The sequence below is a fragment of the Serinus canaria genome, chromosome 4 (assembly GCF_022539315.1).
Source record: "Serinus canaria isolate serCan28SL12 chromosome 4, serCan2020, whole genome shotgun sequence".
NCBI lineage: Eukaryota > Metazoa > Chordata > Aves > Passeriformes > Fringillidae > Serinus > Serinus canaria.
The window spans coordinates 69754441-69780227 of NC_066317.1; the positions used below are offsets into that span (position 1 = coordinate 69754441).

Sequence of the window (25787 nt, forward strand, 5' to 3'; positions counted from 1 at the left end):
ATTCCAGGTTCTGCCATTCCAGGTGGGCTGGCATTCCAGGTTCTGCCATTCCAGGTGGGCTGGCATTCCAGGTTCTCCCATTCCAGCAGGACCACCTGCCTGCTCAGGCAAAAATTCCCAGGATTTGAGAGGTGAAAGCAGCTCCAAGCAAAATCCTTCCTGGGGACATTCAGGTTACCAGCTCCAGATCCAGCAGGATCTCAGCTGGGATCAGTGGATTTGGAATTCCAAGAGCCAGGATCACTGGGAATGTTCCAGCCAAACCAGGACATACCAGGGATTGGGATGTGTCCTGGAGGATGAGGAGGAAGAGGAAGGCAGAATGGGAATGGTCCTGGAGCACCTGGATAATGGGAAGAGGCCAAATCCCAGCCTGGAAATTTGGATTTCCCAGGAAAAAGAGAACAGCAAAGGCTGAGCTGGAATTGTAAAGCCTGAAGGAAGCAGATCCTAAAAAAGGACCAGGATGGGAAAGGAAGCACTTGAATAAGAAAATTCCTGGGATGAGGTAAAACCATGGGGGAAAAGGGACCCAAACCCCAAGAGAAGTTATTCCTCCCACTCCGTGCCATCCTGGAAGCCAAAGTCCCATTTTCCCACCCCTCTATCCCAATTTTCCTATGGACAAGGACACTTGGCAGCTAAGGAATATCCCTTCACCACTCCAGGCTCATTCCCAGCCCAGGGAAAGCCAAACTCAGCTCCCAAATCCCAAACAAAACTCCCAGCAAAAGTTCATTCCATCCCAAGCAGAACATCAACACCAGCCGTGGAATCTACTGGAATATTCCCAAAATTCTGCCCCATCCCAGCCTTTGGGGCAGGAGGTTTCTATCCAGACACACCAAAAGAAAAAAAAATATAAAAATCAGGACAAGTCTTTCAACCAAGAATTCCTGAAACAGGACCAAAATCAGGCATTTTAACACCAGGAACCTCCCTCAAATTCCACTTTCGGAGCAGCACAAAGTTTTATAAATGGATTTAAACACCAGCAACAGGTCCCTGACACTATCACAGACATTCCTGCCTAAAATTCCCCACCAAAAAAGCCCAAATTCCACACAGAATATTTAACTGATGGCTATGAAGTAGGAAAACAAGTTTTATTTACCTTCAAGAGTGAAAGATAAAAGGGAAACACCCAGATCAGCTCCTTGTCTGGCAGCAAAATCAACTCAGATCCCAAATTGGGGAAGGAAAAGAGGGAAGAGAAGGAATCCAGGTTTTGGAAGCCTTTGGAAAACCCCACCCTTGGATAAATATCCTCAATTTCAGCAGAATTTGGGGAAGAAGCTGGGCTGGTCCCTTCCATCCCCACAGCCCAGGGGCAGATTTAAATGGGGGAAAAGAAATTAAAAATGGAATTCAGGATACTCCTTTTCCTTAGGGAATGTCTGCTCCCAAAGAAAATCATGAGCTCATGTCAGATCCACCCTCTCTGATGCTCCTAGCAGCTGACTGAAGGTTTTGGATGTCCAGGGAAGGATCCCACAGGAGAGAAAGGAGCAAAAAACCCCAAACCAACAACATTTAAACATCATTCTGGGCAGGAATGAGATTTTTTTTGGGGAGGTTGGTTGGGTTCTGAGTCAAAAATCCTATTGGGTTTTATGTAAAAACTCTTATAAACTATTCTATAAAATGAGATTTTTAAAAAATTTAAATAGCCACCCACACTACAGTTCTGATTTATAATAAGACTAAAAACATCCAAGGAGCCTGTGCCTAAATCGCATTTTAAAAAAGGTTAAATCCCCCAAAAGAGGAAGTTCCTGCAAACCACGTGATGCTACTGAGCTACAACACTTGCCCTTCCGTAAAAACCAATTTTCTCCGGGTATTTTACCCGATTCTGCTCAATTATTCCCGTATCAAAGCAGAAAAAAAAAAAAAAGGGGAAATTGGCGCTTTTAACCCCAAAGCACGAGGAGGTGCCTGAGGTCACGTCCAGGTCCTGAGGTGCAAACCCAATCTGAGGCTGGTGGTGCTCTATTTAGGGCCAATTTTAACCCAACCCCACAACTCTCAACATCCATATCCCATCATTTTAACGTCTAAATGCTGAATTTATGTATTTAAAAGCCTGAGTAAGCATTAAATTAAGGCACTGAGCGTTGTTTGACGTGCAAGGGAATGGAGGGAGGACCAGGGCAGCGTTTCCCTCCCTTCAAACCGCGTAAACCCGAGACTAAAATATCTAAAAACCAGATTGAAATCCGTGCCGGGTACAAAATGTGGCGAATCCCTTGCGGGGTGGCGGCTGCGCTGCAGGTCGGTGGCTACGGGGCGGCTTTATCCGCGTGCAGAAAGAAAAAGGATAAAAGATTAACGACAAAGGGGCTAATGTTATGAACAAAAAAAAGGTTACCGTTTTTTTTTTCTAAGAAAAGGAGCAGCAGAGGAGTTTTTGAGTTGATCTGAGAGTTGAGCGTTGGCCTAGAGTTATTTGTTAGTGAAATGTTGTAACCGCCAGTTAAATATCCTTAAGTATCGCCATTTGACTCTCTATTGTAAGGATTCTTGTTTTCCAGCACCACCCCAGTCTGTTGCCAGGAGGATGACAACCCCCCCCTGGGACGGTGGGGAGAGGGGGATATTTGTATCTCAGGAGACATGCAAATTTCCCCCAAACCCAGACTACTTTGGGACAGGACCTTTACCAAATCCTGGAAAATACCCCAAAAGAGACCAGCCGAAGCAGAACTAAAAGGTCAGAGTGGTGTCCCGACAGCAGGGCCGAGGTCCGAAGCCAGCAGAGACGCTTGAAAACCTCGGTCACTCCTCGCCCCAGATGTAAACGATGCCAGTCGGACCCAGGACCCGCTGGACTGACAACCCAAACGGAGAAACCCTGGGTATACCCCACTGCCTTCCAAGGACAGGACTCCCGGCTCTGCCCCCATGGGGACAGAGCAGTAAATCCTCCTCTTATGATTCACTGCTGGGAGCGACGGCAGAACTCCGCGGATCTGCCAAACTCCCCATTCTCGAGCTGATCACTTTAATAAAGGCATTGAAAGGAGGAGAATCTCCTGCCCTGTTTATTTCAGCTAGCAAATAAAGGAATAATGGAGAAGGGATTAAAAAAATAAACAATAAACACCCACAGCCCGGAGCTCCTCATGAGGGCCCCTCAGCCGCACCCCCCCCCCCAGCCGCCATTACGCGCGTCCCCCTCAGCCCTCACCGCTGAGGGGGGGGCGGCCGCCGCTCGCCTCCTACCTCCTCCGGCGCGCAGCCGCGGCTCTCCCGGCGTCCCCCGCCGCCGGGAAGAGCCGGGGAAAAGCCCCGAAAAGCGGCAGGAAGCCTCTAAAGCGGGAGGAAGCCCCTAAAAGCAGCGGGGAGAGCCCGGGGAGCGGCAGGCGGAAGGACACGACGCGCCGGGCGCTCTGCGCGTGCGCGGAGGCAGCACGGGCTTGGCGGGGGAGGGGGCGGGGGGGGGGGGGGAAGCCGCGCGTGCGCGCCGTGTGCAAAGGGGAGCCGGCCCCCGCCGCGGGGCATGCTGGGAGCCGCCCTCCTATAAAAGGACGGCGGCGGCGCGCGCTGCCTCAGAGTGGCCCTGGCGTTCGGCGCCTTCTCTTGGTGACTTTTGTTGCGGTGTTGCTGTTTTTGATGCTACTGCGATTGTTTTTGTAATTCCCGTGTCCTGCTCTCAGTTATAGAGACTGCTCCTTGTGGTCTCCTCGTTGCGTTGCTGTGTGTAGCACAGCCCTTCACGCCCTGCTGCTGACCCCGGCCCGTCCGTGAGGGACCGGGAGCTGTTTCATTCTTCTGCTCGACAATTGGAACTTAGAGCCTTCATTTCATCCTTATTCTGGCCTTTAAATCCATACATTCAGCATTTTTACCTTAAAAAATGGGAGCCGGCTGTGGGCTATTGTGGGTTTGGGTTAAAATTGGCCTTAAATACAGAAAAACCAGCCTCAGGTTGGGTTTGCACTTCAGCATCCCTCAGCAGCAGCAGCAGCGAGAGCTTCGGGAATGCTCCTCCAGCCGTGAGGGTTTGTTCCAAATTTCCCCTCAAGGTGTCCTGGGCTCAATGGAGAGACAGTGGCAGCCCCAGTAATTCCAGGGAAAAACATGAGGCATCTGAAGTGCTGATATCCATGAGGATTCTTGGGACGAATGCTCCATCCTTGGAATGTCCAAGGTCAGGTTGGAAAGGAACTGGAGCAACCTGGGATAGTGGGAAGCGTCCCTGCCTAGGGATGGGGTGGAATTGTTGGGATTCAAAGTCCTTTCCAAACCTTTCCAGGATTCTGGAGCCAGGCTGGGAGAGCTGGGAATGTTCCCCTGGAGAAGGGAAAACTCCAGGGAATCCTCAGAGTCCCTGGAGGGGCTCCAGGAGAGCTGGAGAGGGACTGGGGACAAGGGACAGAGGGACAGGAGCCAGGGAATGGCTGCCACTGGGAAAGGGGAGATTGGGCTGGGATCTTGGCAAGGAATTGCTGGCTGGGAGGGTGGGCAGGGGCTGGGCTGGAATTCCCAGATTTGCTGGGGCTGCCCCTGGATCCCTGGCAGTGCCCAAGGCCAGGTGGGATGGATTTGGATCCACCTGGGACAGTGGGAGGTGTCCCTGGATGGGCTGAATGGGATTTCAGGTCTCTTCCCACCCAAACTATTCCAGGATTCTGGAGTCCTTCTCCTCTGGGAGAGCTGGGAATGTTCCCCTAGAGAAGGGAAAAAAACAGGGAATCCTCAAAGTCCCTGAAGGGGCTCCAGGAGAGCTGGAGAGGAACTGGGGACAAGGGACAGGAGCCAGGGAATGGCTCCCACTGGGAAAGGGGAGATTGGGCTGGGATCTTGGGAAGGAATTCCTAGCTAGGCTGGAATTCCCAGGAATTCCCAGCCCCTGGATCCCTGGCAGTGTCCAAGGCCAGGTTGGATCCAAGTGGGACAGTGGGAGTTGTCCCTGTCCATGGATGGGGGGGAATTGTTGGGATTTCAGGTCCCTCCCCCCCCAGATCAGTGGGATTCCCTTTGGAGCAGCAGCAGGAATCCCTGGAATTTCCAGAGGGTTCAGTCCCTCGGGACACAGCGAGTCACTGTCCCCAAATCCAGGCTTGTGTCCCACAAGCCTCTGGAATCCAAGAACCCACAGAAAACCCCTTGAAAGCTGCCATGATTCCCTTGAAATTCCCAAATCCCACAGCAGGGCTGGCACCAGCCCTGCCCCATCCCACCCCTCCATTTCCAGGGAATTCTGAGGGGATTTCGGGGCTCCTGGAACCTGGCAGACACCTCCAGCTGAATTTTGGGTTCCCACAGCCAAAGTGACTCCCTGGAACTGGGTTTTCCCAAATTCCCAGCTGAATTCCATGGATTTGGGGTGTTTTGCCAATTCCAGCCTGAGGATCCTTCCTGCTGAAAAGGATTTGGGAGGGAAAATCCGTGGTGAACCCAAAGCAGCTTTTGGGGTGAGCCCCAAAATCAGGGAAATTGCTTTTGGTCGCTTTAAATGAAAGAAATTAAGGAAATTAAATTAAAGAATTGAAGGAATGATGGAAAATGTTGAAATTAAAGGATGGGCAGAAGGAATTCTGCTCTTTCAGGGGTTTTGAGAAATCCCAAATTGTTTTTACTCACCCTGGATATGCTGGGGGGTCAAAGTACATCCCAAAAAAATCCCAAAGCTGGAAATGTGAGCAAATCCCGAACCTGATGAGCCCTGAGCTCACCCTAAATCCTTCATCCCACCAGGATTTTGGGGGGTGAGGAGGAGAATTTCGGGATGCAGCCAGAAATGAGGGGATTTTGGGATCAGCAGGAAAAGCTGGGACAGGACCAGAGGGGATCTGTGGGGTGGGAATTGGGGTTTGGGCTCAGCTGGGACATCGGGAATTCTCCTCCTGGAAAAGCTTTTCCAGCCCTGCCCCAGCTGCCCGCGCCAGGCCGGAGTCCCTGTCCCTGGGGGGGTGGTGGCACCTGGGGACATGTGATGGCCTCGGGGTAATGGTGGCGCTGGAGGCTCCGGGCAGCTGCTGGCCGCAATTAACTCATTAAGTCATTAAGTCATTAAGTCATTAAGTCATTAACTCGTCAGGTGGCTCCGGGCCAGCCCCGGGGATCGCTGAGCTCTCAGCGCTGTCCCCAAGGTGTGACAGCAGATGGGGCCACCAGCCCCGCGGGGACCGCGCTGCGCGACAGCGGCGCCGGGGCGGGGACAGAGAGGGGACAGCCAGCCCCGTGCCACTGCTGGGGACAGGGGACAGCCAGCCCCGTGCCACTGCTGGGGACAGATCGGGGACAGCCAGCCCCGTGCCACTGCTGGGGACAGGGGACAGCCAGCCCTGTGTCACTGATGGGGACAGGGGACAGTCAGCCCTGTGTCACTGATGGGGACAGATCGGGGACAGCTAGCCCCGTGTCACTGCTGGGGACAGGGGACAGCCAGCCCTGTGTCACTGTTTGGGGACAGGACAGGGGACAGCCAGCCCCGTGTCACTGCTGGGGACAGAGGACAGCCAGCCCCGTGTCCCTGTTGGGCACAGCCAGCCGCTGTCGCTGTCCCCTGGCAGTTCCCACAGCCCAGCCGCTGTGTGACATCCCTGTCATCGCCGGGCGCGTGCCCGCGTGTCGGTGACATTCCCGGCCTCACTCGGTGGCCCTCGGAGACCTTGCGGGGCTCTCCTGTCCCCTCCTGTCCCCTCCCGCCCCACCAATCCCGCCTGCACTTGGGACACAGCCACCCCCACCCCATGGGGTCACACTCCAAACCCCCCAGGACATCTGTCCCCAAGGAGGACACCCCGTGCCACCCCCAGTGCCACCGCAGCCCCCCCGGAGTGTCCCCAACCCCCGAGGTGCCACCCCCTTGTCCCGGACCGGCCCCGCGCTATTTTTGTCCCGTCTGGTGACACCTCTGTCCCCAACCATACAAGGAGCCAGCAGCCACCGCGGGGGAGGTCACTTGTCCTCGAGGTGTCGCGTTCTGGGTGGCCCGACTTGTTGACGGCGACATGAGAACGGGGATTGTCACCTCCTGCTCGTTGGGGACACTTAGTCGTGTTTGTCCCTCTTGTTTTTGGGACTGACCCGGGATTAGCACCCGCTGAGGGCACGGGGACAGAAATAGCTCTGGGGACACTGGTGACCCTCGTGCCACCGGCCAGGCGCTGGCCTTGGGGACAGATCTGGGGACGCTGCCCCCCATGCGGCCCCCCCTTTGTCCCCAAGCTCCAGAGGGAATTGTCCCCATCCAGCTGGGGACACTGGGGACAGCCCACCCCAACCTGGGGGCACCGGCCAGGGCAGGACCCGCATCTGGGGAGGGGACAAACCCCAAAAAACTCGGGGTGACCCCAGAACTGCCCACGGAGCGTCCAGGGGATCCCCCGGGGCACAGAGACCCCAAAACTGCTCCCGGCACCCCAAAACTGCCCTCGGAGCGTCCAGGGGATCTCCCGGGATACAGAGACCCCAAAACTTCTGCCCGCACCCCAAAACTGCCCACGGAGCCTACAGGGGATCCCCCGGGGTACAGAGACCCCAAAACTGCGCCCGGCACCCCAAAAATCTCAGCCCCGAGCGGGGAAGGGGTTTAGGGTCACCTTGAGGGGCGAATCCCCCAGGAGACCCCAAAACTGCTCCCCTCACCCCAAAAATCCCACCCCGGAGCAGGGAATGGGTTTGGGGTCACGCTGAGGGGTGGGGGGACGTTTTGGGATTTTGGGTCCCCCTTTTCTGAGGTCCCCCCCAAATTGAACATGAAGCCTCCAGGGAATCCTCCAGGAGACCCCAAAACTGCTCCCCGCACCCCAAAAATCCCACCCCGGAGCAGGGATTGGGTTTGGGGTCACACCGAGGAGTGAATCCCCCAGGAGACCCCAAAACTGCTCCCCTCACCCCAAAAATCCCATCCCGGAGCAGGGAATGGGTTTGGGGTCACACCGAGGAGTGAATCCCCCAGGAGACCCCAAAACTGCTCCCCTCACCCCAAAAATCCCATCCCAGAGCAGGGAAAGGGTTTGGGGTCACACCGAGGGCTGGGGGCACATTTTGGGTCCCCCTTCTCTGCCCTGGGGGTGCTCCTGGGGGTGTCCCCTCCCGGTCCCCAATCCCAAATCCGGGGGTGCGCGGCTGCTTCCCCCCAAAATCCGGGCTCCGGCCGTGCCACGTGAGGCTGGGAAAGCCCCAAACCCGCCCCAAACCGTGCGGGGGGGATTTGGGGGACCCCCGTGGGGGGGGTGGGTGGGGGGCACTCACCGTCCGAGGGGGTCCAGGGGGGTCGGGGGGGGCCGGGGACCCCGATTTTGGGGGGGCGCGGAGGAGGCGCCGCCGCCCGCCGGCATCGCGGGGAGCGGGATTGGGATCTTTGGGATCATCGGGATCTTTGGGATCATCGGGATCGGGATCGTCACCGCGGGGAGGCGGCGCTGGAGCAGCCGAGGGGGGGGAGGATGGGACCCCCCCAAAATGGGTCTCACCGTTATTGGGGTGCGGGGTTGGGTGAATTCCCTCGGTGACCCCAAAACTGCGGGTGCGCAACCGAGACCCTCCCGCTGGGGCGCTCCCCATTGGGGGGTTCAGCGCCGGGGGGCCCCAAAATTTGGGGTTCCTCCCCCCCGCTGCTCTGCCAGATATTGGGGTGCGGGGATGGGGAAATCTCCCCGGCGGTGACCCCAAAACTGGGGGTGCGGGGATGGGGAAACCCCCCCCGCCCCGTTCCTGACCCCAAAACTGCGGGGCTGGATTCCCCATTGCCGACCCCAATTTGGGGGTGCAGGACCGGGTAAAATCGCCCAGCGGTGACCCCAAAACTGGGGGTGCGGGGCTGGACCCCCCCATTCCTGACCCTAAAACTACAGGGTTGGATCCTCCCCTTCCTGTCCCAAAAACTGGGGGTGCAGGGCTGGACCCCCCCTTCCTGACCCCAATTTGGGGGTGCAGCTCTCCGGGTTTCTGACCCCAGTATGGGGGTGCGGGGCCCCACCCGTTAGTGACCCCAATTTGGGGGTGCAGGGCTGGACCCCCTCCGTTCCTGACCCCAAACCTGGGGGTGAGGGGCCGAGTCCCCCCAATTTCTGACCCCAAAACTGCAGGGCTGGACCCCCCCCGTTCCTGACCCCAGTTTGGGGTGCAGGGCTGGGTGAACCCCCCCGTTCCTGACCCCAGTTTGGGGTGCAGGGCTGGGTGAACCCCCCCCGTTCCTGACTCCAATTTGGGGTGCAGGGCTGGGTGAACCCTCCCCGTTCTGACCCCAGTTTGGGGGTGCGGGCTGGGTGAACCCCCCCGTTCTGACCCAGATTGGGGTGCAGGGCTGGGTGAACCCCCCCCGTTCCTGACCCCAGTTTGGGGTGCAGGGCTGGGTGAACCCCCCCCGTTCCTGACCCCAGTTTGGGGTGCAGGGCTGGGTGAACCCCCACCGTTCCTGACCCCAATTTGGGGTGCAGGGCTGGGTGAACCCCCCCCTTCCTGACCCCAATTTGGGGGTGCAGAGCTGGGTGAACCCCCACCGTTCCTGACCCCAATTTGGGGTGCAGGGCTGGATCCCCCCCCCCCCGGGTATCCCCGATTTGGGGGCTCAGAACGGGGAGGCGGCTCCCCCCCCGTGCTCCCCCCGTTCTGGGGTCCAGGGCCGGCTCCCCCCCGTGCTCCCCCATTTCGGGGGGCTGGCGGGTCCCCCCTTCCCGGTGTCCCCAACACAGGGGGGGGTCACAAATCGCTGTCCCCGTCGTCCCCCCCCCATTGGGCGCCCCCCTCAAGTCACGCGCAGGCCACGTGACCGCCCCGCCCCCTCCGTCTGTTTACATGTTTCAGCCAATCAGCGTGCTTGTACCAGCGCGCCCTCACGGCGGGGCAGAAATGTGACGCCTGTCTCCATTGGGCGAAGCGCCTGTCAGTTATCCTCCAGCCGCGGGGGCGGGGCGATTGGTGTTATTTACATCGCGCGTCGCCCCGCCCCCCGCGCGCGCCTTCTCTGCCCCACGTGGGTGACGCGTGCGCTCAGCCAATCAGAGCCGCCGGCGGCAGCCAATGCAGAGCGCCGCTTGGTAGGTGGGGTTAACCGCATGATTGACGGCTGAGCGGCGCAATAGCAACGCGCTTTATATCCGTGCCGACCAACCAGAGCGCTGGAGGGTGGGGCCGTACGGCGGGGCTGGCCAATGGGAGGCATGGGCGTGTCCGCAGCGGGAGGGGCGGGGCCTGGCGGCGGCGGAGGGCGCGGAGCGGCACCGGCCGGGCCCGAGGTACCGGGGGGGACGCGGGGCGGCCCCGGGGACACCGCCCGGTGCCTGCGGGGGGAGCGGCGCAGCGCAGCCCGGGGGACGCGGGGGCACTCGGGGGACACCGGCCCGCGGCACCGGCGGGGCCGGGGGGGCTCCGGGCCCGAGCAGGCCCCGCTGTCCCGCGGGCTCCGGGGGCTCCCGGGGACTCCGGCCCGGCCCCGCTCGGGCTCCTGGCGAGGGACCCCCGGGAGCGGCACCGCGGGATCCCCAAAGCGCCTCCGGAGTCCGCTCGTTGTGGGCCGGGATCGGCTTCTGCACCCCGTTCCCATTCCCGTTCCATTCCCGTTTCCATCCCAATCCCCTTCCCATTCCCGTTCCCATTCTTATTCCCATCCCAATCCCATTCCCGATCCCATTCCATTCCCAATCCTTTCCCGTTCCCATTTCCATCCCCATTCCCATCCCATCCCCATTCCCATTCTCAATCCCATCCCGTTCCCATTCCCATCCCGTTCCCATTCCCATCCCATTCCCCATCCCGTTCCCGTTTCCATTCCATAGGGTCAGGCACACCCCAATTCCCCGTGGATCCCCCAGGCCGTGGCACACTCACATGTGGGGGAGGTCTCTGCCCCCAAATTCCCCCTCCAGCCGGGATTTGGGATATTTCTGGGATATTTGGGATTTCTTCCATGCCAGCCCAGCCTGCAGGGCCAGGTGGGGACACCTGGCTGTGTGTCCAGGATCCCAAACTCCAGGATTTGGGAAAGGCTTTCCCACACTCCTTGGGGCGTTTGGGATAAAATCTCCAGATTAAACTTTGGGATTTGGAGGGTGATCCTGGAAACGTCCACGTTTGGGGAATTCGGGGTTTTCATGCAATCCTGGAATGGTTTGGGGTCGGAAAAAACCTTAAATCCCATCCAGGGACGTTTTCCACCATCTCAGGTGGATCCAACCTTGGGATCCAGGGATTCTCCGGGAATTCCAGCCCAGCCAGCGATTCCTTGCCAGATCCCAGCCCAATCTCCCCTTTCCCAGTGGGAGCCATTCCCTGGCTCCTGTCCCTCTGTCCCTTGTCCCCTTTTTCTAATAATCCCTGATCCCTAAAATCCAACCATTCCTTTTTACATTCCCCCATTTTTTCACCCATTTCCCCCCTTTTTTCCTCAATTTTTCCCCTTTCCCCCCCTTTTTCCCTCTCCAGCTCTCCTGGAGCCCCTTCAGGGACTCTGAGAATTCCCTGGATTTTTCCCTTCTCCAGGTGAACATTTCCCAGCGTTTTCCAGTTCCAGGAAGATTTAACCCTTTGGGAACCCTCCCAGATTTCCAACCCAATCCAGGGCTCCTGTCACTGCAGGAAAGAAGGGAAGTGGGATTGTCCCTTCCCAGGAAATTTTGGGAATGATGAAAACCCCCAGGGCTCATCCTGGCTCAGCCATTCCCGCCAGGATGGGATGATCCCAGAGCTCCCACCGCTCCTGAGAGAATTCCAGCTGTGGAATCCTGGGAGAATTCCAGTTTTGGAATCCCAGGAAAACTCCAGATGTGGAATCCCGGGAGAATTCCAGCTCCAGAGTCCCGGGGGCTCCCGTGTTCCCTGTCCTGGTCCCGCCTGTTCCCGTGGGATTTGGGATTTTGGGAGCAGTGGCAAAACCGTGGATGGAATCCTGGAATTGTGGAATGGTTCTGGTGGGAAAAGGGATCTGAGATCCCAAATCCAGGCTGGGCTTCCCTCCCTGCTTTTCCAGAGGGAAGCAGAGCCAGGGATGAATTCCCTGTGGAATTCCCGGCTGGAATTGCTGCTCCTGCTCACCAGGGAATGGATTTTCACCAGGGATGGATTTTGGGAAGGAATTCTGCTGGTTAACCCTTCCTGTGCCATGGAGATGCTGCAAGCCAGGCTGGGAGAGCTGGGAATGTTCCCCTGGAGAAGGGAAAACCCCAGGGAATCCTCAGAGTCCCTGGAGGGGCTCCAGGAGAGCTGGAGAGGGACTGGGGACAAGGGACAGAGGGACAGGAGCCAGGGAATGGCTGCCACTGGGAAAGGGGAGATTGGGCTGGGATCTGGGCAAGGAATTCCTGGCTGGGAGGGTGGGCAGGGGCTGGGCTGGAATTCCCAGATTTGCTGGGGCTGCCCCTGGATCCCTGGGAATGCCCAAGGCCAGGTTGGATCCACCTGGGACAGTGGGAGGTGTCCCTGGTGGGGCTGGATGGGATTTCAGGTCTCTTCCCACCCAAACCATTCCAGGATTCTGGAGCCCCTCTGCTCTGGGAGAGCTGGGAATGTTCCCCTGGACAAGGGAAAATTCCAGGGAATCCTCAGAGTCCCTGGAGAGGGATTGGGGACAAGGGACAGAGGGACAGGAGGCAGGGAATGGCTCCCACAATGGAATCCCGTGGGATCGGGGCTGGCTTTGGGATCTCCAGCTGCTCCCTCATTCCCAATCCCTCATCCCAGAGTCCCTAAGGATGAATGGCTCCGAGCTCGCCAGCACCACGGCGTCCAACCCCAAATCCAAGGAGGATCCGGTTGGGAATGGGCACGAGGAGAAGGAGAACAACCCCTTTGCTGAGTACATGTGGATGGAGAACGAGGAGGACTTCAACCGGCAGGTGAGATTCCCAGAGCCTGGAATTCCTGGGGTTTGGCTTCAGCCTGGGGGGATTTCCAGAGATTCCCAGAGCCTGGAATTCTTGGGGTTTGGGTTCAGCCTGGGATTGATTCCCACATCCAGGAATTCTTGGGGTGTGGATTTCAGCCAAGAGCATTTCCCAGAGATTCCCACATCCGGGAATTGTCAGGATTCAGGTTCAGCCTGGGGGTGTTTCCCACAGATTCCCACAGGTGGGAATTCCTGGGATTTGGGTTCAGCCTGAGGTGATTTCCAGAGATTCCCACATCTGGGAACTCTTGGGATTTGGGAACAGGACGGATTTCAGCCTGGGGGTGATTCCCAGAGAAGTCTATATCCAGGAATTCTCAGGATTTGGGTTCAGCCTGGGGGTGATTCCCAGACATTCCCACATTCAGGAATTCTTGGGATTTGGGAATGGGGCAGATTTCAGCCTGGGGTGATTCCCAGAGAATTCCCACATCCAGGAATTCCCAGAGAATTCCCACATCCAGGAATTCTTGGGATTTGGCTTCAGCCTGGGTTGATTCCCAGAGATTCCCACATTAGGAATTGCCAGAGAATTCCACATCCAGGAATTCTCAGGATTTGGGTTCAGCCTGTGGTGATTCCCAGAGATTCCCACATTTGGGAATTCTCAGGATTTGGGGCAGATTTCAGCCTGGGATTCATTCCCAGGGATTCCCACATCCAGGAATTCTTGGGATTTGGGAACAGGATGGATTTCATCCTGGGGTTGATTCCCAGACATTCCCACATTTGGGAACTCTCAGGATTCGGGTTCAGCCTGGGATGATTCCCAGAGATTCCCACATCCAAGAATTCTCTGGATTCAGGGTGGATTTCAGCCTGGGAGTGATTCCCAGAAATTCCTACAGCTGGGAATTCTCCAAGGTGGATTTTAGCTTGGGGCTGATTCCCAGAGATTCCCACATCCAGGAATTCTTGGGATTTGGGAATGGGGCAGATTTTCAGCTTGGAGATGATTCCCAGGGAATTCCCACATCCAAGAATTCCCAGGGAATTCCCACATCCAGGAATTCTCTGGATTCAGGGTGGATTTCAGCCTGGGGTGATTCCCAGTTCCGTGTGTATCCATAGGGAAAACGATCTGGGAATGTTGTGCTTTGATGGGAAAAGGTGGCTCAGTGTTGGATCTGCTTGGAAAAACCTGGGAAAAAAAAACAGGAAAAAAAAAAATCCCTTGGATCCTTCCCGAGGTGGGATGGCATCAGCATTCCCTTCTCCCGAGGTTTTGGGATTCTCCTTCCCTTTCCTCAGGATCACCCCCTGGAATTTGGGTGATCCCAGTTTGGGGGGAAATCCTGGATTTCAGGGAATTTCTGGAGCGGGCAGAGCTCCTGGGATGTTGGGCTGGGACTGAAACGGCTCCGAAATTTGGGAATAATGACCTGGAAGAGCTTTGGATCCTCATCCCAACCCCAGGGCATTCCCTGGAGTCATTCCAGGAGCTGGAAACACCTTGGACACCTGGGAGAGGAAGGAGCTTTTCCCTGGATACTCCTCCCTTCCCTAAAACATTCCCAAGCTCCAATTCCCAACTCCAGGCTGTCCAGGAGGGCTGGGAAAAGGGAATTCCCACATTCCCATTCCATGGCTTTGGGGCTGCTCTGGGATTTGGGGCTGGATTTTCCTCCAGAGGTTTCCCCTCCTCCTGAATTTTCCAAAGGCTTCCCTGGATTTTCCAGCTGGGATTGGGGCACCCATCCAATGGGAGCAGGAGCTCTCCAGGTGCTTTTCCAGCCCTTTCCAATGGATCCCGAAATTCCTTTCCCATGGATCCAGCGCAGGACGGAGCTGAGGGAAACATCTAGGCTGGAAAACAGGGAATGTTCACCTGGATGTGCAGAATCCTGGGATAATCATCCTCCTTCCGGGATGAGCTGACATTCCTGGGATATTTGGATTTTAGATCCTGATTTCTCTGCAGGATTTCCTTCCCAAATCCCAGCGAAATTCCAGTTTTCCAATGGGAAGCCGTTCCCTGTGTCCTGTCCCTCCATCCTTTGTCCCCAGTCCGGGAGCCCCTTCAGGAACTCCGAGAATTCCCTGGATTTTCCAGGTGAACATGGAAAACTCAGGCTTTCCCCAGCTTTTCCTGGATTGGCTCCTCTTGGAGTCTCCTAAATCCATAAAAAAAACAGGAAAACGGGAGCAGCTGTGATTCCCAACCCCATCCTCTGCATCCACATCCCTGCCCGGGCAGCTCCAGGAATTCCAGGCCGGGAAAGCTCTGGGATCACCTCCACCATTCCTGGAATTCCTGGAAAAAAGGAGGTTCAGGGACCTGGAATTCCTGGAAAAAAGGAGGTTCTGGAGCTCCACAATTCCCTGACAGGGGGAGCTGGGCAGAAATCGGGATTTGGGAAGGGTGGTGGGATGAGAGGGAAGCTGGGAAAATTGGGAATATTCCTCTTGGAAGAGAGCTGGGATCCCCATTCCCGGCGGGATTTGACGGATTTCAGTGGATCTCTGAGGGCTTTTCCGACCTCAAGAATTCCATGAGCTCCTCGGAGCTGCGGGCTCTCCCTTCCCATGGAATGTCTCCGGGCAGGTGGAGGAGGAGCTGCAGGAGCAGGAATTCCTGGATCGCTGCTTCCAGGAGATGCTGGAGGAGGAGGACCAGGATTGGTTCATCCCGGCGCGGGATCTTCCCCAGGGAATGGGGCAGCTCCAGCAGCAGCTCCACGGCCTCTCCGTGGGCGACGGGCACGGATCCGAGGACATCCTGGTGAGGAGCCCGGCTGGGATTGGCACAGCCCTGGAATTCTCCCATCCCTGGGATTCTCCCATCCATGGGATTGGCACATCCTTGGAATTCTCCCATCCCTGGGATTCTCCCATCCTTGGAGTTCTCCCATCCCTGGGATTCTCCCATCCGTGGGATTGGCCCATCCTTGGAATTCTCCCATCCGTGGAATTCTCCCATCCCTGGAGTTCTCCCATCCCTGGGATTCTCCCATCCGTGGAATTCTCCCATCCGTGGAATTCTCCCATCCCTAGGATTCTCCCATCCTTGGGATTCTCCCGTCCTGGAGTTCTTCCATCCGTGGAATTCTCCCATCCCTGGGATTCTCCCATTCCTGGGATTGGCCCATTCTTGGGATTGTCCCATCCTTAAAATTGTCCAGTCCTTGGAATTCTCCCATCCTGGAATTGTCCAATCCCTGGAATTTTTTCACAGGAATTGTCCCATCCCTGGGATTGTCCCAGTCTGGGAATTCTTCTCTTCCTGGAATTGTCCCATCCATGGAGTTCTCCCATCCCTGGCATTGCCCCATCCTTAAAATTGTCCAATGTCTGGAATTCTGCTATCCCTGGAATTGTCCCATCCTGGGAATCGTCCAATGCCTGGAATTGTCCCATCCCTGGAACTGTCCTATCCCTGGAATTCTACCTCTGGATTTGTCCCACCTTTGGAATTGTCCAATCCATGGAATTCTCCTATCCCTGGAATTGGCCAATCCTTGGATATGTCCCATCCCTGGAATTCTACCCTTGGAATTGTCCAATCCTTAGAATTGTCCCAGCCCTGGAATTGTCCTGTCCCTGGAATTGCCCCTGGATCCCTGGAAGTGTCCAAGGCCCGGTTGGATCCACCTGCAACATTTGGATTGGGATGGGATTGGGATGGGATTTAAGGATGGGATTTAAGGATCCCTTCCCACCCAAACCATTCCATAAATTTGCCCTCCACGTGATCCCACTTCCCACAGACACCCCAGATGTTCCCAATCCAACCTGACACCCCAAACCTCGGGAACCCTTGACCCATCCCAGGAATCCCTGGAATTCCCAACACTGACAGATCCCATTCCCATCCCTCTTTCCAGAGCAAAAGCAACTTGAATCCAGATGCCAAGGAATTCGTTCCCGGAGTGAAGTACTGACCTCGGAAATTCGGGAATGGCCTGGCCAGAGACTGATTCCCTGCTCCAGGGAAAAGTTGGGACACGGGAAGAGCCCGGAGCGGCTCCAGCACCGGGATCTGCTCCAGCTCCAAGTACTTCTGGTTTTCCCTATTTTTTTTTTTCTTTTCCTGGCTTTTCCTCACTTTTTCTTGGCAGATTTTGGCTTCCAGGGATTTGCGGTGACGCCGCCAGCAGGAAAATCTTGGGAAAAATCATGGAAAAATCGTGGGAAAATCACTGCAAAATAATGAGAAAATCTTGGGAAAAATAATGGAAAAATGATGGGAAAATCATTGCAAAATCATGGAAAAATCTTGGAGGAAATAATGGAAAAATCATGGGAAAATCACAGCAAAATCGTGGAAATACCTTGGAGGAAATAATGGAAAAATCAAGGAAAGATTGCAGGAAAATCGTGGGAAAATCTTGGGGAAAATAATGGGAAAATCATGAGAAAAGCATGGAAAAATCGTGGGGAATCAATCCTGGGAAAATCAGGTTTTCCTGCTTTTGGGGTTGGGAGCTGCACTGGATTTTCCCTGATTTTCTGGAGTGGAATTTTCCCTGGTTTTTCTGGAATGGGATTTTTCCCCTGCTGGAAGTGAAGGGTTCCAAGGTGCAATCCTGAAATTCCTCCCTATGGAAGCTGAGCAGGGGGATCCTGCCAATTCCAGAGGTTTTTAGGGAAACCTGGATTTCCCCAAATTCCTCTTCCCCTTAAGGAATTCCTCAGCTCATCCAACACTACAGCCCTCATTCCTCAGGGGTGAAAATCCAAGGAAAACTGAATTCCCGGGAAAAGAGAGGGATCCTCTGTTGGCACGAGGGGTGTTTTGGGATGTGGTGGGAATATCCTGGTGCTGATCCCTTTTCCAAGGATCCTGGGGTGGGATCCGTGTCTCCATCAGAATTTGATCCTGGGAATTTCCTTTCCAATCCATGGGAGCTGCAAGTCCCTGAATCCCAGCCATTCCCAAGGTTCTAAAAGGGTCAGAAATCCAAGGAAATCAGGAGCTCCTTGGGGCTGGGAATCCCTGTCCAAGGAAATCAGGAACTCCTTGGGATTGGGAATCTCTATCCAAAGAAACCAGGAAATTTTGGGGATTGGAAATCCCTGTCCAGGGAGAGCAGGAGCTTCCAAAGGTCAGAAACCCTGTCCAGGGAAATAAGGAATTATTTGGGATTGGGAATCCCTCTCCAGGAAAAGTGGGAGCTTCCCAAGGTCAGAAATCCCTATCCAAGGAAATCAGAAGTTCCTTGGGATTGGGAATCCCTATCTAGGGAATGCAGGAGCTCCTTGGGATGGAAATCCCTATCCAAGGAGAGCAGGAGTTTTTTGGGGTTGGGAATGCCTATCCAGAGAAATGGGGAATGTTTTGGGATTGGAAATCCCTACAGAGGAAAAATAGGAGCTCCCTGGGGTCGGGAATCCTCATCCAAGGAAATCGGGAACTTCCTGGAATTGGGAATCTCTGTCCAAGGAGAGCAGGAGCTTCCCAAGGTCAGAAACCCTGCCCAGGGAAATAAGGAATTATTTGGGATTGGGAATCCCTCTCCAAGAAAAGTGGGAGCTTCCCAAGGTCAGAAATCCCTATCCAAGGAAGTCAGGATATTTTTGGGATTGGGAATGTCTGCCTGGAGAAAGTAGGAGCTCTTTGGGATTGGGAATCCCTATCCAAGGAAATCAGGAGTTCCTTGGGATTGGGAATCCCTGTCCAAGGAGAGCAGGAGCTTCTCAAGGTCAGAAACCCTATCCAAGGAAACCAGGAGTTTTTTGGGATTGGGAATCCCTATCCAGGGAAATGGGGAATGTTTTGGGATTGGAAATCCCTACAGAGGAAAACCAGGAGCTCTTTGAGGTCAGGAATTCCTATCCAAGGAAATCAGAGGCTTTTTGGGATTGGGAATCCCTATCCAAGGAAATCAGGAGCTCCTCAGGGCCAGAAATCCCTGTCCAGCGAAATCAGGAACTTTTTGGGATTGGGAATGTCTGCCTGGAGAAAGTAGGAGCTCTTTGGGATTGGGAATCCCTATCCAGGGAAAGCAGGAGCCTCCCAGGGTTACAAACCCCTATCCCTGGATAACGGGACCTTCTCGGGGTCCTGGAGGAGCCAGGAGCATTCCAGGCTCCTTTTCCAGGGAATGTGGGAGCAGCTGGGCCGGGGCAGCCTGGGAAAGCAGCACCACCAGCCCCATTCCTGCTGCTCATCCGTGAAATTCCCCATTCCCTGAGCGCAGCACTCGATGGATCAGCGGGATCGGGGCCGCCGGAGCGTGAACAGGGCTGAGCTCATGGAATTCCCGCCGCTTCCCGCTTTTCCCAGCCCCTCTGGAAGCAGCGGCCCCATGGAAACCCCGCCCCACAAACCCCACCTGGGGCCGGTTTTGGCGGGATCCATCCCCTGGGGCCATCCCACCTTTTCCCCTCCTCTTTTTCCCGGTTTTCCTTGGATTTCTCCCCCAGTTCCCTTCCTTTCCCCCCCCCACCCCCCCCAGCGCTGTAAATTTTGAACGAGGTGTTATCCCAAATAAACTTTTTTTGGAAGGGAGCAGGGCCGGAGTTTTCCTTGGAAAACTGTGGGGTCTCCATGAGAAGGTTTGGCCACCCCACCCCACCCCAGTGATCCCAGTCATTCCCAGTTTGGAGGCTGAGGTGGCTCTGCTTGGGAATTCTCCCCCCGGAAAAGCTCCTGGAGGATTTTCCAGCACTTTCACCTTCCTGGGCACTTTCGATTCCCGGTAAAAAGTTCCCCCAAAAGCTGCTCCAGCAGCTCCATGTCCATTCCCAGGTCGTGGATGTCATCCCTGGATCCCAGTCTTTGGGATTCCCTCCTTCCTGCTTTTCCTTGGATGCAGAGCCCTCCCTGTGCTGGCAGGCTCAGCACCCCAATCCCATTCCTCTTTCCAATCCTGTTCACATTCCCATTCCCTTTCCCAGTCCCATTCCCAATCCCATTCTCATTTCCATTCACAATCCCATTCCTATTCCCAATCCCCTATCCCAGTGCCATCCCTATCCTGCCCCATTCCCACTCTCCCACGCTCATCCCATTCCCACACTCCCACCCCATTCCCACACTCCCATTCCCAAACTCCCATCTCCATCCCGTCCCATCCCCTCACTCCTGGTCCCATCCTGCCCCATTCCCACATTCCCATCCTCATCCTGCCCCATTCCATGCTCTCATTCCCACTCTCCATCCGCACTCTCCCATCCCCATTCTGCCCCATCCCCATCCTGCCCCCTTCCCTCACTCCTGGTCCCATCCCACCCCATTCCCACTCTCCCATTCCCACACTCTCTATCCCACTCCATTCCCACTTCCCCTTTCCCATTCCCACTCCCAACCTCCCATCCCCACTCTCCCATCCTCATTCCCACTCTCCCATCCCCATTGCTACCCCATTCCCACTCCCCCATCCCCAATCCTACTCTCTCATTTATTCTCACCCCATTCCCTCTCCCCCATTCCCATTCCCATTCCCCCATCCTATTCCCACCACATTCCCACTCCCCCATCCCCATTACCTCCCCATTCCCACCCCGTTCCCACTCCTCCATCTCCATCCCCATTCCCACTCCCCCACCCCATTCCCATCCCCAATCCTACTCTCCCATTCCCACCTTCCCATCCCATTCCCATTCCCACTTCCCCCTCCTATTCCTACCCCATTCCCACCCCAAGGTCCTCCATCTCCATTCCCATCCCATTCCCATCTCCATTCCCACTCCCACTCCCCCACCCCATTCCTGCCCCATTCCCACTCCCCTGGGCCAGTGCAACCGTTTTATTGCCGAACCACAAACCCCACACACCCCACACACCCCACAGCCCCTCCCTCCGGGGGTGGCTCCGGGGCCGGTTCGGGCCGCTGTCCCGGTTCGGGGCACTGTCCCGGTTCGGGCCGCTGTCCCGGTTCGGGCCGCTGTCCCGGTTCGGGGCACTGTCCCGGTTCGGGGCACTGTCCCGGTTCGGGCCGCTGTCCCGGTTCGGGGCACTGTCCCGGTTCGGGGCACTGTCCCGGTTCGGGGCACTGTCCCGGTTCGGGCCGCTGTCCCGGTTCGGGCCGCTGTCCCGGTTCGGGTCCCGCTCTCAGAACACGTGCGTGTAGAACACGTCCACGTTCGCGGCGCGGTCCAGCGGCAGCGCCGTGCCCACGTTCCTGGCTCCCAGCCGCGCTCCCCCCAGCGCCGAGGAGCGCTTCAGCTTCAGCAGGCTGAACCGGGAGAAATCCCCGGGAGCCTCGTCCCGCGCCTGCTCCAGCACCTGGATGAACCCTACGACACCGGGCGGGGTCACGGGTGACCCCAAAACCGAGCCCCGGGAAGGCGCGGCCGGCCCCGCTGCTCACCCGCCTGCAGGCGCTCCCAGCTGTTCCACACCGAGCCCACGCACACGATGGGCAGCCCCAGCTCGCCCACGAACAGGCTCTGCGGGGTGGCAGCGCTCAGAGCGGGACGGTGGCACCGCCGCGGGGCTGGGGACACACGGCAGGGGGCGGTGACACCGCCGGCACCTCCGGGCGGGGCCTCACCTGGTGGATTTTGGGCAGCACGGCGACCACGTGGCGCGCCAGCACCTCGCCCGCCTTGGTGAAGATGTGGCAGCACAGGGGGTCACCGAGCTGGGCACCTGGGGGTGGCACCCATGGCGAGGTGGGACACTCCTCTGTGCCCCCTCGGGGGTGGCACCTGGGTGTCCCCACCCCGAGGAGGGCGGGGGGGTGCTCGGGGTCAAGGTGCGCCCGGGGGGGAGCGGCAGCGGGAGGGACAAGGGGACAGGGAGAAAGGGACAAGGGGACAGGGACAAGGGGGACAGGGACAAACAGGTGACAGGGACAAGGAGGACATGGATAGGAAGGGGGACAGGGACAAATGGGATAGGGACAAGCGAAACAGGGACAATGAGGATGGGGACAAACAGGGGTAGGGACAATGGGGACAGGGACAAACAGGGACAGGGACAAACAGGTGACAGGGATGGGGTCATTCCCTGGGAAGGGGTTTCCCTACCCTCCGCCAGTTTCTGGCAAAATCCCGCAAATTTGGACTTCTCAAAGGTGCGGTAGAGGTGGGTCAGGAGCCCCATCCTGTCCGAGATCTGTGGGGGCAGGGGGGCCACGGGTGAGGTCTGGGGACCCCTCCTGGGCACCCCAACGTCACCTGGTACAGCTGGGAATGACCCCAGATCCTGGCACACGGCCCTGAGCCCCCCAGGACCCCAAAACATGACTCAGGGCCACCCCTGGACCCCAACACCCATCCCAGACCCCACCCAGGACCCCGATACCCTTCCCAAAGCTCCCCCAGCACCCTGACACCCATCCCAAAACACCTGAGGAGCTTGACACCCATCCCAAAGCACCTCGAGACCCCAATACCCATCCCAAAACTTCCCCAACACCCTGACAGCCATCCCAGATCCCACAAAACCGATCCAAAACCCCTCTAGACCCGCAAAACCATCCCAACCCACCCAAGACACCTGATACCCATCCCAAAGCTCCCCAAGACCCCAACACCAATTCCAAAGCCTCCCAAGAACCCAAGACCCATCCCAGATCCCTCAAAACCCATCTCAAAGCCATTGAAAGACCCCAGAACCCATCCCAAACCCCCTCCAAAAACCCAAAACCCATCCCAAAGCTCCCAAGAACCCCAAAACCCATCCCTACACCCTGATAACCATCCCAGATCCCTCCAAAACAATCCCAAACCCCTCTAGACCCCCAAAACCCATCCCAACCCACCCAAGATCCCTGATACCCATCCCAAAGCCCCCAAGAACCCCAAAACCCATCCCAAAACCCAATACCCATCCCAGATCCCTCCAAACCCATCTCAAAGCCATTCCAAGACCCCAGAACCCATCCCAACCCCCCCAAGCCCCCCAAACCCCCGGCAGCACCTGGAAGTAGTCGAACATGGCCTGCCTGACGTAGGCGACGTCGTGGGGCGGCACCTCCAGGTTGTCCATGCAGTCAAAGACCATCTTCACAGCCTGGTGAGCGATCCAGTAGGCTGGGAACAGTGGGAATGGGAACAGGGATGGATGGATGGATGATGGATGGAGGGATGGATGGATGGATGGATGGATGGATGGATGGATGGATGGATGGATGGATGGACGATGGATGGATGGATGGATGGATGGATGGATGGAGGGATGGATGGATGGGAGATGGATGATGGACAATGGACGACGGATGGATGGATGGATGATGGATGGATGGATGGATGGATGGATGGATGATGGATGGATGGATGATGTATGCATGATGGATGGATGGATGGATGGATGGATGGATGGATGGATGGATGGATGGATGGATGATGGATGATGGATGGATGGATGATGTATGGATGGATGGATGGATGGATGGATGGATGGATGGATGGATGGATGGGAGATGGATGATGGACGATGGAGGATGGATGGATGGATGGATGGATGGATGGATGGATGGATGGATGGATGGATGGATGGATGGATGATGGCTGGATGGATGGATGGATGGATGGATGGATGGATGGATGGATGGATGGTGGATGGATGGATGGATGGATGGATGATGGATGGATGGATGGATGGAGGGATGGAGGGATGGATGGATGGATGGATGGATGGATGGATGGATGGATGGATGGATGGATGGATGGATGGGTGGATGGATGATGAATGGACGATGGATGATGGATGGATTGTCAGCCATGGGGTCAGCAATGGGGTCACCCCTCCCCAGTGCCCCCCGGGCTCACCAGAACCTTCGTCCCCCATCATGTGGCCCCAGCCGCCGCAGCCCGTCTCGGAGCCGTCGGGGTTGATGAGTTTGCAGTTGGAGCCCGTGCCCGAGATCAGCACGATGCCACCTGCGGGGTGACACCCATGGGGGTGGCACGGTGCCCGATGTCACCAATGCCATCCCAGCCACCAGGGACAAGGGGGACAGGGACAGGGGGACAGGGCCAATCCCCACCGTGGTCGGTGGCCGTGGCCATGGCCCCCACGGCGTCGGTGGTGATGAAGTAGCTCTGGCTCAGGTGGGGAAAGCGGCGCTGCAGCTCCTCCGTCAGCTTCCCGATGGCGTCCTGCTGGTCCCCTCCGCTCAGCGACAGCCCCTGCCGCACCCAGGGCCACCGTCACCCCCGCGGTGGCACCGGGAGGGGTGGCACGGGGCTTGGGGACAGCGCGGGGGGCTCACCAGGGACCGCAGGGGCACCTGGGGGTCGGCGCCCGCTTTGCTCTTGGCCTCGCTGACCATGCGCTCGATCCTCTCCAGGCACTTCTCGGAGCCGATGAGCTGTGACACGGCCAGGGGACACCCTGAGCCACCAAGGTGCCACACCAGGAGTCCCATGCGGGGTTCTGGACACCCTGAGGCCACCCAGGTGCCATCCCAGGGGTCCCACAAGGGTTTTTGGGCACAGGGACACCATGGCACCATCTGCAGTGGCTGCGTCCCACCCAAGTGTCCACGAGTGTGGGGACAACCAGAAACAGCGACACTCTGCATCCCACACCCTGCTCCATGTCCCATATCTCCATGTCCCACACCCCACTCTGTGTCCCAAACCCAGCTCCGTGTCCCAAACCCATTTCCATGTCCTAGATCCCGTTCCGTGTCCCAAACCCAGCTCCGTGTCCCACACCCCACTCTGTGTCCCAAACCCATTTCCATGTCCTACATCCCGTTCCGTGTCCCAAACCCAGCTCCGTATCCCACACCCCACTCTGTGTCCCAAACCCAGCTCCATATCTTGTATCTCCACATCCCACACCCCACTCCATGTCCCAAACCCATTTCCATGTCCCACATCCCACTCTTTGTCCCAAACCCATCTCCATATCCCATTTCTCCATGTCCCAAACCCCTTCCCCGTGCCCCGTCCCCTGTCCCCGTGTCCCACCCCAGGCTGGGGACAGGGCTGTCCCCCAGCTCACCCAGTGGTTGGTGCAGGGTCCCTCGGTCTCGGCCAGGATTTGGCCATCCCCGGACACCAGCACCACCCTGGAGTGGGTGCCCCCGCTGCGGAGAGAGGGGGGGACACTGCCAGCACCACCCCGCTGTCCCCCGTCCCACCGAGCGGGGGGACCCCGCTGAGCCCCCCCGCCCCCCTCTCATCTCCCCTTGGGGTCACTCGGGGGGCCTGAAATGGGGGTGCTGACCCCCACCCGGGGGCAGGGGCCGGTCCTGGGGGGTCCATCCGAGCCCCCCTCCATCGGCTGCCTCCCCCCGGCCCCCCCGGTTTGGGGGTGCCCGGGGGGGCGATGGGTTTGGGGGTGCGGAGCTCCCGGAGCCCCCCCGTCCGTGCCGCGCCCCTCACCCCTCCACGCCGCCGAACAGCGACGCCATCGCGGCCGCCACTAGCCCCGCCCCCCGCCCCGGACACGCCCCCGGGCGGGGGCCACACCCAGGGCCACGCCCATGTCTCCTTATGGGTGGTGGCCACGCCCACTAGCGGCCGCGTCCAATAGACACGCCCGTTCACATGGCTCCACCCATAGTCACGCCTCATCTCCATATATGGGCAAAGAGTAGCGTCATCCCCGTCACTGACCACGCCTCCCGCATTGGCTCCGCCCCCCGCCCGCTCCGGGTCCCTGTGTCCCCTCCGTGTCCCCGTCCGTCCCCTCCCGGGGGCCGCGATGGCACCGGGACCCCACCCGCGACACGGCCCCGCGCACGGGACGCTGCTGGCCCCACGGACACGCTGAGGACACTGCCCCGCGCCAGTGGGGCCGCGAGCCGGCGTGAATCCCCCAAATCCCCCCTACCCGTGAGAAATCCTCCAAATCCCCCCGTACCCACCTGTGATAAATCCCCCAAATCCCCCCGTACCCACCCGTGAGAAAGCCCCCAAATCCCTCCATACCCACCCGTGAGAAATCCTCCAAAACCCCCCATACCCACCCATGACAAATCCCCCAAATCCCCCCTGTACCCACCCGTGACAAATCCTCCAAAGCCCCCGAACCCACCCGTGACAAATCCCCCAAATCCCCCCATACTCACACCCCAGAACTCCCCCAATTCCCCTCGTACCC

General features: G+C 57.6%; 4 protein-coding genes across 4 annotated transcripts in view; 2 read left to right on the forward strand and 2 right to left on the reverse strand.

Moving 5' to 3' along the window:
- LOC127059503 (uncharacterized) overlaps window positions 1–3186 on the forward strand; it is a 7258-nt gene extending 4072 nt beyond the window's left edge. Inside the window, exon 2 of the mRNA XM_050973405.1 lies at window positions 23–3186. The gene's annotated coding sequence lies outside the window, so the exon portion shown is untranslated. The remainder of the gene's footprint in view (window positions 1–22) is intronic.
- The window catches only part of LOC127059581 (zinc finger protein 638-like), a 23001-nt gene extending 12500 nt beyond the window's left edge, over window positions 1–10501 (reverse strand). Inside the window, exons 1-4 of the mRNA XM_050974087.1 lie at window positions 10096–10501; window positions 8209–8378; window positions 7236–7266; window positions 3226–3418 (exon numbers count right to left, since the gene is read on the reverse strand). Coding sequence (XP_050830044.1) covers window positions 3226–3418; window positions 7236–7266; window positions 8209–8378; window positions 10096–10501 — 800 coding nt within the window. The remainder of the gene's footprint in view (window positions 1–3225; window positions 3419–7235; window positions 7267–8208; window positions 8379–10095) is intronic.
- Window positions 10058–19289, forward strand: PAIP2B (poly(A) binding protein interacting protein 2B). The gene is made up of 4 exons (XM_050973406.1): window positions 10058–10193; window positions 12634–12788; window positions 15384–15560; window positions 16663–19289. The coding sequence occupies exons 2-4, from the start codon at window positions 12645–12647 to the stop codon at window positions 16717–16719; spliced, it is 378 nt and encodes a 125-aa protein (XP_050829363.1). The 5' UTR covers window positions 10058–10193; window positions 12634–12644; the 3' UTR covers window positions 16720–19289.
- Window positions 19290–20768: 1479 nt separating this feature from the next.
- On the reverse strand, window positions 20769–25126 carry NAGK (N-acetylglucosamine kinase). The gene is made up of 10 exons (XM_050973404.1): window positions 25067–25126; window positions 24684–24768; window positions 23944–24042; window positions 23719–23860; window positions 23501–23611; window positions 22650–22762; window positions 21755–21842; window positions 21277–21374; window positions 21094–21172; window positions 20769–21019 (listed from the first exon to the last, which is right to left on the reverse strand). Exons 1-10 carry the CDS (start codon window positions 25093–25095, stop codon window positions 20835–20837), a joined length of 1029 nt encoding a protein of 342 aa, XP_050829361.1. The 5' UTR covers window positions 25096–25126; the 3' UTR covers window positions 20769–20834.
- Window positions 25127–25787: the final 661 nt, after the last annotated feature.